Below are 12,252 nucleotides of genomic sequence, written 5' to 3'. Positions count from 1 at the left end.
AACAAAAGTGATATTTATAAGGGCTTATATCAGCTTTACAGCATTGCATTGCTTATTCTGCCTCAGCCCCAACAGGCCAAAACTGTATAATAACACTTAAAACATTGAGCTCTTTTGTGTTCTATACTTTTGATGTATGAGTCTGACATGGACAGGAGTTTTACTTTCTTGCATCTCCTCAGTCTCCCACAGGTGGCATGAAGGAGAAGAAAGTCACCTGCATGTTCATCCCTGACGGCCAAGTGTCACTGAATGCTAAAATTGACCGGCGTGGCTTCTGTGAAGGTGAAGACATCTGTATCAACGCAAAGTTTGAGAACACCTGCTCCCGCATTGTGGTGCCCAAGGCCGCCATCATCGCCAAACACACCTACCAGGCCAACGGACGCACCAAGGTCTTCCGCCAGAAGCTGTCTTCGGTGCGTGGCAACCACATCATCTCCGGCATGTGTGATGCCTGGCAGGGAAAGACCATTAGGGTGCCAAAGATGAAACCATCGATGCTGAGCTGTAACATAATCCGTGTGGAGTATGCTCTCATGGTAACCCTTCAGTTGTTGTAACTACAGATCTTTGGTTGTTACATTTGAGAAAATCAGTGTTAATGTATGTGTTCATGATACTTCTGCCAGATTTACATCCACATCCCCGGGAGTGAGAAGCTGATCCTGGAGCTGCCTCTGGTCATTGGTACTGCTGGTCTGGGTAGCCGCAGCAACAGCGTGAGCAGCCAGGAGGGTTCAGTCAGCAATGGGTCCCAGAGCTGGGTGTCCCTCAGAATGCCCTCTGAGCCTCCCAGCTACTGTGACATCACCCGCGACTGCCGCCTTGACCAGCCCCTCACGCCGCTTCTGGACGACTTTGACGGTGACGACAGCCCCATCTTCATGAATGCTCCACCCTTCCAGTTCCCGCCACCTCCTGCATACACTGAGGTAGGTGTCTCAACCAAGTTGTTACAATAAGTGATCATAACCCTCTCTGTCAAAAAGATAAGAAATGACCATTGCAGATTGTCTCTCTCATAAAGGCTGAGGAGGAGTACAATGGCAACGCTCGCATGCTGCCGGTCTGCTGAAGTCAAGCAGGGACTTTAGAACTGTGGTCCAGCTCTCAGGGACTGTTCATCTAAAGCACTTGAAAAGGAGCAGAAGGTCCAAACTCCAGAGAAGATGTGTTGGATGGAGAAATAAAGCCAGGACTGAGGAAATGGACAGAAAGAGGCTCCCTACTTTGTCTGCTGTCTTCACCGTGCTACGCTGATCTTGAGTCTTCCTCCTGGTGCACTTCAGGTCATGGACTTGGAGGCACGCTATATTTCTGAATAAGCTGTCCCTTCCAGAGACTCACACTTTTAGGGTCTCACTGTCCATTCACAGCCACTTTATGACTTTGTTTTTGGGGCCAAGCATAGTATGAGTCAGTCCCCAGCCTGCTGTGACCTCTTTGCTTTTTTGGGGGTTTTCTTTCCACATGATGCTTTGTCATTCCTGTCAAACTCTGTATGTTCAAAGGATTTCACTTTTTGTTAAGTCTAGTCAGTTTGTGTTGTAGAAGAGAATTTGTCAGGAGTATTATTGCCTGTGAGAATTACAGCATGTAGAATAATCTTCCTTGGATGCTAATAGAACCTCGTGCGGCATTCATAGTTTTCTTATGTACCAGTGTTTGAAAAAAATGTGGTTTGTTCCTATATTTTATTGCACTTTTTGATTGATGCATTTTGCTCTACTACTGCCTGCTCAAGTTTCTGTTTGTTATGTTTGAACAATGTTTGATGTGGAGAGTGAAGAGAGCTTGGCGGTTGGCTGTAAAGACTAACATGCAAACATGATGCAAACAACAAACATGCTCTGATATTGTGAAACGCACCTTATGTGAGGATAATCATTGTATCTGATTTGATGACATTTCACTGGTGGTTTCACTGCTTCTCTTTTAGGGCGCAAAGACAATCACTGTTAAAGACTGATTTGTGGGAAGGTATGTTTGCTATGCATCCTTGATACTTATAACAAGTATTTTTGTATGAAACCCTATGGGTTATTTTTTTTATTAAAGAAATATTTAAAAATACCTAGCGTGTCTGCTCTTAACTGTCAGTCCATCAAAGTCGTGGTTCAGCCTTCGCTTTAGTAAGGTGTGTGAGGGTTAGGGTTAGGGGAGCCATGAGTAAATTGTGGCCTCAATCATTGTTTTGACCCTGCTGACGGCCAAGGAGGCAAACATGTTGGTTGCCACAGTAAAGTTGTTCTATACAGAACTAAACCACAAGCTGGAAAATAACGCTCATATTACCCTACACGTTGCCACATAGCAGGACTTTAAATTGAATTACTATTACTTTATTAAATGCCTATTTAAGAAGAAGAAGAATGACTTTATTAATACCCGGGGTAAATGAATCTTTTTCACTCCTTGTTATTTACACACACGTACACGTAGACATGCAGTTGGAGTTATGTTAGGGATGGGGCTGCACATGGTCCGTCTCTAATGAGAATGCGCTGCAACACTGGGCCACCTTGCAGCCTGTGAGGGGGTGACTGCACTGACTGATTTCTGCCTCTCAGTATATGGAGGTGAAAGGAATGTCCTTTGTGCTGCTTAACAACAGAAACTTGCCACATGATATTCTAGATAAGTTTACTACATTGTCACTTTTCAGTTTTCCATTGCTTCAGCAGAAAGCAATTCCAATGAAAACTGTAAAATGTCATTATTATATAATATGGGTGATTCAAGTTAACTGTTAGGAAGGTTTTCAGTCAGATACCAAACGATGATTACTTCTGTAATATTATAGCCACATTTCCTGTTTCTGGTGTTTGATAGAGATGTTGGAGTAGATCAGCCTTGTAGCCTGTAAGGGTGTACAATGTCGGCCCTCAAGACACACAAGCAGTAAGATTGAAGTATGTGGCGAAAGGCGTGTACTTTAGAATAGTTCCAGCCAGTTTTCCTGTTGTGGTGTGTGCAGCCAGAGGCCTGTGCATGATTTCTTTCTTTTTCAAAGTGTTCTCTGCTCTGTGCTACTGACATCTGGTAATGGCTGAGAGCAACAGATAAGGAAAGTGTTTATCTGTGAGGGACTCTGTGACGGACTGTTGATTGGGGCCTGTAGGCAGCTGGAGGCTGGAGGAATGGCCATGAGAAAAGTTAGTATGGATATGCATGGTCCTCAGAGGCCAAGAAGTTTACTGATTACACTTCTGCTCCCCAGAGGATGAACCCCAGAACAAAATATACATGCAAGGTAAGGTTCTAAGAATACTAAATGATCAATATGTTGTTTGTTGGATCAACATATTAATACCTGTACATACCATTACAGACTCTAACCTTATTTTATCCCAACAAAGGAAAACATTTTAAACAGAGCAAACTCATATTGACAACATTTAAGCACACATCTATTTAGTTTTGTGCATTCTATCCTTTTGTGGAGTTCATACGGGCATGTTTCTTCAAGGATACGGTTCATTTATTGTCACTCTACAACACAACACCCCTGTTCTTTTCTCTTTCAGCTGATGGCAGCGGTGTGTGGTTGTGGAGTGGACGCTGTCGCAGCAGGAAAAGACGTTGCCCATTAGCAGCAATGTATAAGGCCTTGTGTTGTTTGATTAATCCATCATACCCCTCAAAACATTTTTTTAGAATTTGTACAAACAGTATTCATTCCTTTTTTCTAAAAATAAATAATCTGTTCTGTCGTGGAAATGTATCATATAGTCTCCTAGTTATATTTGGTCTCTATAAAGCCTTACAGTCACTAACCCTGTGTTTTCTCACACGTGTCTGATGTCTGTCTGCTAACATTTGACAGACAGTAGCTGCCACTGTGACCATATTGTCAAGCAATTAGCAGACGGATGTTAACTGTTGTAATTCAAATGTGTCTTTGTTCCTTTGTTTCGATTTGGTAGACAGAAATGTGTATTACCTGATCCTTCCCAAGCTACTCTACTGTCTGCTGTCGGGTGCACAGAACGCACTGGAGACACCGATGTGGCTGTTACACACCCTTCCTTCTCCAGTCGCCTCACCCGGCACATCTTCACCCCCCCAGTCTCTCCCACACAGCACAGAAAGCTGTCTTATTGATAGCAGTTTCACAGTTTCAAGTGGTTTCAGATAAATCAGATGCAGAGAGGACGGTGGGTTTTATGAAGGGTTAAAAGGTTGGACTTGTTAGTGCACCCAGCCACTGAACACATGTTTGTTACTTTCACAACAGCTCAGTGCTCCTTGTTGTTATATTCTCCAAGTATGTCAAACTCTAATGAAGGGATAAACAGCATTTCCTCATTATAGCTTGTGGTTACCAACAAAATGTGCTGATATCTGTCATTCCTTTTCTTTAAAGTTTACATGTGGGACAGAGGTTGGTGTGTATTATATTGTTATAATACACCTCACTGTACTTTCTTTGTTCTGAGCTCCTTAAATGAACATGATGCAACATGCTCTTATGTTTAAGGTGTGTGTGTGTGTGTGTGTGTGTGTGTGTGTGTGTGTGTGTAGTGTGTTGAAATTCACTTGTTACATGAAACATGAAATAAGTTCCGATTGTCACATTGTTAATATTCCTCAGAAGTTTTACAGATTTCCCCACTTCTCTTAACTCCACTGTTACGTTCATCCACAAAAACAAACTCTTTATGACACTCTGCTGAAAACAACACAGCACCCATTGGCTGAAGTCTGCTGCCATGCCTTCTGTGATTGGCTAAAGTCCTTGTTCATGCATGGGGCATGCAGGAAGAGCATGTCTGCAATTCCTCCGGAGGAAGTGTGTTTTTTATGGTGCTGCTGCTCTCACTTGGCTTCACCCAGGAGGGACTTTCTGCGTACTGCTGCTGAGGCTACACATCTGTCTCTATATAACTGCATGTTTCCACTCTATGTCTTTGCCTACTCAACTGTGAACTGCACAGAGTGTCGCTGTCCCGCAATAAACTCAATCATCTTTCAAAGAGACCAGAGCCATCAGATCACCAGAAAGGCATGTTCATTAATGCAATGTGGGAAGAGCTTGCATGTCCTTGTCTGAGGACCGTGTTCACACAGATGTCGATTCTTTTATGTAACTACCTCCCCTCCGCTGCCGACTTATTAGCGGAGCAACAATACCCCCCCCCCCCCCCCCCCCCCACAGTGAGTCAGAATGATGGTGCAACACTCCTGCCTTGGACAGGCTGTGTGGAAGAGGGCAAATGCCTTATGCAACACACTGCTCAACAACATCATCTAGAACAATCAACACATATGTCTTTGAACTACACTAAATAAATGTAGAAAAGTAGAAAGCTTGTATTGTACAGCATTCATGGCTACGTGGGGGTGACAGATCAAACTAAATAAAACTCTCACACTTAAGTGAAACACACACCTTACCTTTTTATTTATAAAGCCAAATAATATCACAAATCACAGATTTACCTCAGGAGGCTTGACAATATGTACAGCATACAACACCCCTCTGTCCTTAGACCCTTGCTTCAGTTCAGGAATGTAAACCACAAAGTAATTCAAAACTTGTAGCCCTAGGGCAGTTCTCACTCAAGTCGAAGACATCAGCAGTCTGCTGTTTGGAGCACGCCTAGACTGAGAAACAGTCTGAGCATGCCCAGGGATTGTCCTATTACCTTGGCTCTGGTCGAATAGTCAAAAAATCAGTTCCTATGTCTTTTCCTTGACCTTGATGAAAAGCGTCATGACGTTAGGGAAAGATGTGAAGCAGAATTCATTAGGACTTACAAAAAGACATTTGACTGTTACGTAAAAATGATGCGATGGCAGATGTTATTGACGTGGGTCTGCCTGAAGGAAAATATAAATACTTAGCTGGACTAATAAAAGCACATTTAGATACGTCGCCCTGTGCATTCTCATCGTGTTGTTTCATGTAGGCTATATAAACGTGAAGAATATTACTTTATCAACAAAGTTGCCACCTGTACACTCAGCTACTCCACCTGTACACTCAGCTACTCCACCTGTACACTCAGCTACGCCACCTGTACACTCAGCTACTCCACCTGTACACTCAGCTACTCCACCTGTACACTCAGCTACTCCACCTGTACACTCAGCTACGCCACCTGTACACTCAGCTACTCCACCTGTACACTCAGCTACTCCACCTGTACACTCAGCTACTCCGCCTGTACACTCAGCTACTCCACCTGTACACTCAGCTACTCCGCCTGTACACTCAGCTACGCCACCTGTACACTCAGCTACTCCACCTGTACACTACTCCACCTGTACACTCAGCTACTCCACCTGTACACTCAGCTACGCCACCTGTACACTCAGCTACTCCACCTGTACACTCAGCTACTCCGCCTGTACACTCAGCTACTCCACCTGTACACTCAGCTACGCCACCTGTACACTCAGCTACTCCACCTGTACACTCAGCTACGCCACCTGTACACTCAGCTACTCCACCTGTACAATCCGCCTGTACACTCAGCTACTCCAGCTGTACACTCCACCTGTACACATAGCTGCTCCACCTGTACACTCAGCTACTCCACCTGTACACTCAGCTACGCCACCTGTACACTCAGCTACTCCAGCTGTACACTCCACCTGTACACATAGCTACTCCACCTGTACACATAGCTGCTCCACCTGTACACTCAGCTACTCCACCTGTACACTCAGCTACGCCACCTGTACACTCAGCTACTCCACCTGTACAATCCGCCTGTACACTCAGCTACTCCAGCTGTACACTCCACCTGTACACATAGCTGCTCCACCTGTACACTCAGCTACGCCACCTGTACACTCAGCTACTCCAGCTGTACACTCCACCTGTACACATAGCTACTCCACCTGTACACATAGCTGCTCCACCTGTACACTCAGCTACTCCACCTGTACACTCAGCTACGCCACCTGTACACTCAGCTACTCCAGCTGTACACTCCACCTGTACACATAGCTACTCCACCTGTACACATAGCTGCTCCACCTGTACACTCAGCTACTCCACCTGTACACATAGCTACTCCACCTGTACACTCAGCTACTCCACCTGTACACTCAGCTACTCCACCTGTACACTCAGCTACTCCACCTGTACACTCAGCTACTCCACCTGTACACACAGCTACTCCACCTTTACACTCAGCTACTCCACCTGTACACACACAGTGTGTTGGAGGCGGTGCAGCTGCTGAGGATGCTCTCGATGGCGCTTCGGTAGAAAGAGTACCTGATGGGTGTCGGGCCCCTGCTCTCTACAGTTGCCGGATGAAGATCGGGTTAGCTCAATATGCAAACTGAAACGGGTCCAGGGAGGGTGGGAGGATGGATTTGACTTGCTTCATGACTCTTAAAGCACTTCATAATGGTGTAAGTCAGCGCTATAGGAATGATGGTGGTTACTTTGAAGCACGAGGGAACAACAGCCCGGCTCAGGGAGATGTTAAAGATGTCTGTGAGGACATCTGTGAGCTCCCCTGCACAGTCTTTTAGCACACGACCAGGAATGTTGTCAGGTCCAGCAGCTTTGCGGGTGTTAATCCTTAGCAGTGTGCTGCTCACACTGGCTGGGGACAGACAGACAGCCTGGTCGTTTGTGGGAGGCGTTGTTTTCAGCCCAGGTGTGTTCTGTGCTTCACAATGTGCAAAGAAGCCGTTGAGGTTGTTCAGTAAAGAGGTGTCACTGTCACAGGTCTGTGGTGGTTGTTTGTAGTCCGTGATGGTCCTACTAGATCATGTGCATGTGACGTCACGCTTATTTTCCAACCCGTAAGTCAGCCATGTTGGATGATATACACAACCAAGACTGCGCCCTGTTCACGTGTGAGTTGCTGCAACGCTTCGTAATTTTCTTTGTATTTAAACGTCTAAGATTGAAAGAAAATGCCAATCGTGTGCGCAGTGTATAATTGTGGTCATAACGCTACTCGTGACCCAGAGAAACGCTTCTTTAGATTTCCTACAATCATCACAAACAACGATCCACAAAAGAGGGATGAATTACTGTCTACCGAACGCCGTCAGCTGGTTTAGCAACATAACTCGTGAGGATGTAACAGAAGACAAAGCTCAGTTCACCCGTGTGTGTGGCGTCCACTTTATATCTGGTAAGAGCTCATGCTAAAGCTATGTTTTCAATGTTTGTGTTAAACATTTGTGCTTATGATATACCCGAACACTGTAAGACCTCACCTCACTCACAAACCACGGCTTGAGCGGTGTATCTCGAGCTCTTTGAGAGTGATTCACACGGGCATGGACGAGCACCCTGTCATCTTTCACTGGTTTGGTAAGAAGACTACCAACCCAGCCAGAAACAAAGACATTAGAAGCATCTAAGCTCTTGTATGCCTTCATTTGTGCGTTGGTTGCCCACGACGTTTGTAGCACAAGGTAGTTCACAATATAATGAATCTAAATCCTCAATATAATCCGACGGCTTTAGCGTGTACGTGTCACGGCCGCAAATTTGGACTTTTCCTCTGAATCTTGCCTTTGCAGAGGATCCAGAGAGTCACAATACCTTGAAGAAGTCGGAGTTGTATTGTTGTTCGCTTTAGACGCCATTGTTGATTTGTTTTTCAACCAAAATGGTGTTGCACGCATACATCACACAGTTTTGTCACTTGTTTGCACACTACCTATTCCCTGCTACAGGCTCCGTGTGTCTGCTGTCACTGAAATGAGCTGTAATCCTTCGTGTGTACTGTTTGGCTTTCCGGATGCCACAGGATAGGTTGGCTCCGGCTGTTCTGAGACCAGCTGGATTGCCCACTTTGAAGGCAATGAATCTAATCAATCTCTCTCTGATTGTATGTGTGCATGTGTGTGTGTGTGTGTGTGTGTGTGTGTGTGTGTGTGTGTGTGTGTGTGTGTGTGTGTGTGTGTCTCTGCCTGTGAGAAAGACTGAGAGAGAGAGGAAGGAGTAAACAGATTGAGTGTGGAATGTCTGGCTGCACCTTCAGCTAACCAATTGGAAGACAAGTTTCACCACGAGGACAGGAGGACCTTCACCAACTACTGCAGAGGTTTTTAAACTAAGACCAAGCCAAAATCTCAAGTGTTAAATGAACCCAATCTATCCTGCTGTCACTTGAAACGCCCAAATGACTGATATCACCTCTTTCTTTGACTAGCGGCAGGTGGGAGGGAGAGCTTGAACTGGACTTTACTGAGGAATGCTGGGAAGAAAGGGTCAGTTCTACCTCTTCGCGTGCTCATCTCACTTTGATTGTGTGAGATTTTACATGGATTACATTTTACAAAAGCAGACTGAGCATGCTGGTTGAGAACACAATGATTTTATAGCTAGCCTCTTCCCTCTGCTTCCGGTCTTTACGTTAACCGAGCTGCCATTGTATTTCCATGTTGTTCAGCAGTCACCTCTCTGCATGTGCAACGTCTCCCAGCTGCTGCGTGTCTGTCCTTGAGACAGACCTGTGAGTAATCACGTCCCCACAATGTTCCACTGTCACATATTGTACTGTAGTGACACCGTCGCCCTGAGGCATGCTGCTTACAGCCACACACACAGTCTTTGTGTTGCGTAATGTGTTTTCCTCCTGCGCACAGAGGGAGGTGTTTCTGCAAAGATCCTCAACATGTTTAACCAGAAAGACTACACAACAATAAAAAAGTGCAAAACAGCCTGTTTAATGTCTGTCTGTCTGTGTCTCTCTGTCTGTCAGTCTGTCTGTCTGTGTCTCTCTCTGTCTGTCTGTCTGTCTGTCTGTCTGTCTGTCTGTGTCTCTCTCTGTCTGTCTTTCTGTCTGTCTGTGTCTCTCTCTGTCTGTCTGTGTCTCTCTCTGTCTGTCTGTGTCTCTCTCTGTCTGTCTGTGTCTCTCTCTGTCTGTCTGTCTGTCTGTCTGTCTGTCTGTCTGTGTCTCTCTCTGTCTGTCTTTCTGTCTGTCTGTGTCTCTCTCTGTCTGTCTGTCTGTGTCTCTCTCTGTCTGTCTGTCAGTCTGTCTGTCTGTCTCTCTGTCTGTCTGTCTGTCTGTCAGTCTGTCTGTCTGTCTCTCTGTCTGTCTGTCTGTCTGTCTGTCTGTCTCTCTGTCTGTCTGTCTGTCTGTCTGTCTGTGTCTCTCTCTGTCTGTCTGTGTCTCTCTCTGTCTGTCTGTCTGTCTGTCTCTCTGTCTGTCTGTCTGTCTGTCTGTGTCTCTCTCTGTCTGTCTGTGTCTCTCTCTGTCTGTCTGTGTCTCTCTCTGTCTGTCTGTGTCTCTCTCTGTCTGTCTGTGTCTCTCTCTGTCTGTCTGTCTGTCTGTCTGTCTGTGTCTCTGTCAGTCTGTCAGTCTGTCTGTGTCTCTGTCAGTCTGTCTGTGTCTCTGTCTGTCTGTCTGTCTGTGTCTCTGTCTGTCAGTCTGTCTGTGTCTGTCTGTCTGTCTGTCTGTGTCTCTCTCTGTCTGTCTGTCTGTCTGTCTGTCTGTCTGTCTGTCAGTCTGTCTGTGTCTGTCTGTGTCTGTCTGTCTGTGTCTCTGTCTGTCTGTGTCTCTTTATGTCTCTCTGTCTGTCTGTCTCGTCTGTCTGTGTCTGTCAGTCTGTCTGTCTGTCTGTGTCTCTGTCTGTCTGTGTCTCTTTCTGTCTGTGTCTGTGTCTCTGTCTGTGTCTGTATGTCTGTCTGTCTGTCTGTCTGTATGTCTGTCTGTCAGACCCGAAAGTACATGCACTTGTAGCTCATTGATCCAAACCTATAGCCATAAGGATGTATAAATTAAGTATTTAGTTTTATCATCTGACGGTACTCAAAACACATTATACATACACAGTACAGGTACATCTCAATAAATTAGAATATCGTGGAAAAGTTTGTTTATTTCATTAATTCAATTCAAAAAGTGAAACTCATATATCATATGGATTCATTACACACAAAGTGAAATATTTCAAGCCTTTATTTGTTTTAATCGTCATGATTAATGAAAACCCAAAAATCAGTATCTCAAAAAATTTGAATATTGTGAAAAAGTTCAACATGGTTGACTCATGATGTCACATTCTAATCAGCTAATGAACTCAAAACACCTGCAAAGGTTTCCTGAGCCGTTAAATGGTCTCAATCTGGTTCAGCAGGCTTCACAATCATGGGGAAGACTGCTGAGTTGACAGTTGTCCAGAAGACAGTCATTGACACTCTCCACAAGGAGGGGAAGCCTCTAAAGGTCAGTGCTTAAAGATCCACCACGCACAGACGTATCCACGACATGGGCTACAACCGTCACATTCCTCGTGTCAAGCCACTCCTGAACCAGAGACAACGTCCGAAGTGTCTTGCCTGGGCTAAGGAGATAAACAACAGTGGTCCAAAGTCCTCTTCAGATGAAAGTAGATTTTGCATTTAATTTGGAAATCAAGGTCCCAGAGTCTGGAGGAAGAGTGGAGAGCCACAGAATCCAAGTTGCTTGAAGTCCAGTGGACGTTTCCACAGTCAGTAATGATTTGGGAGCCATGTCATCGGCTGGTGTTGGTCCATTGTGTTTTCTCAAGTCCAAAGTGAACGCAGCCATCTACCAGGAAGCTTTAGAGCACTTCATGCTTCCTTCTTCTGACAAGCTTTATGAAGATGCTGATTGGCACCTGCCCACACTGCCAAAAGTACTAATGCCTGGTTTAATGACCATAGAATCAATGTGTTTGATTGGCCTGCAAACTCGCCTGACCTGAACCCTATAGAGAATCTCTGGGGTAATGTCAAGAGGAAGACGAGAGACCCGAAACCCAACAATGCAGACGAACTGAAGGCTGCTATCGAAGCAACCACAGGCTGATCACCTCCATGCCACGCCGCATTGATGCAGTAATTCATGCAAAAGGAGGCCCGACCATTTAAGAGTAGGCTAAAGACTTTCCTTTTTGATAAAGCTTATAGTTAGGGCTGGCTCAGGTTTGCTCTGGATCAGCCCCTAGTTATGCTACTATAGGCTTAGACTGCCGGGGGACACCTCCCTGCTCTCTTCCTTCTCTTCCTCTCTCCTCCCCTCCCTCTCTTCTTCTCCCTCTCTCTTCTTCTCCCTCTCTATCTGTATGCATTTATGTAAATGTATGTTACTAACTCACCATCCGGGGCATTCATCCCCGGAGTTTCTGTGTCTCTCATGTGGCAGGTTGCCTCTGATAAAGTTTACGTCAGGATCATGAATCGTGGCTGCGCCTGCTGCCCTGGTCCTGCTGGACACCGGAGAAGCCTTATTGACATTTTCCTGGATTCATCCAAACTTTCTCTTTTTCAACACAACATAATTTTCTGTCAAATGT

General features: G+C 45.3%; 1 protein-coding gene and 1 long non-coding RNA gene across 2 annotated transcripts in view; both read left to right on the top strand.

The window, feature by feature from the left end:
* Positions 1-2,076, top strand: part of txnipa (thioredoxin interacting protein a) — a 3,071-nt gene extending 995 nt beyond the window's left edge. Inside the window, exons 4-6 of the mRNA XM_029443846.1 lie at positions 183-542; positions 633-935; positions 1,031-2,076. Of these exons, the coding sequence (XP_029299706.1) occupies positions 183-542; positions 633-935; positions 1,031-1,078 (711 nt within the window). The 3' untranslated portion in view covers positions 1,079-2,076. The remainder of the gene's footprint in view (positions 1-182; positions 543-632; positions 936-1,030) is intronic.
* Positions 2,077-2,967: 891 nt separating this feature from the next.
* Positions 2,968-3,723, top strand: LOC115015970 (uncharacterized). The gene is made up of 2 exons (XR_003833049.1): positions 2,968-3,256; positions 3,531-3,723. It is a non-coding gene; the product is annotated as an uncharacterized LOC115015970 (long non-coding RNA).
* The last annotated feature ends 8,529 nt before the right edge of the window (positions 3,724-12,252 follow it).

The sequence above is a fragment of the Cottoperca gobio genome, chromosome 11, assembly GCF_900634415.1.
Source record: "Cottoperca gobio chromosome 11, fCotGob3.1, whole genome shotgun sequence".
Lineage (NCBI taxonomy): Eukaryota > Metazoa > Chordata > Actinopteri > Perciformes > Bovichtidae > Cottoperca > Cottoperca gobio.
This window is presented reverse-complemented; position numbering and strand designations above follow the sequence as displayed.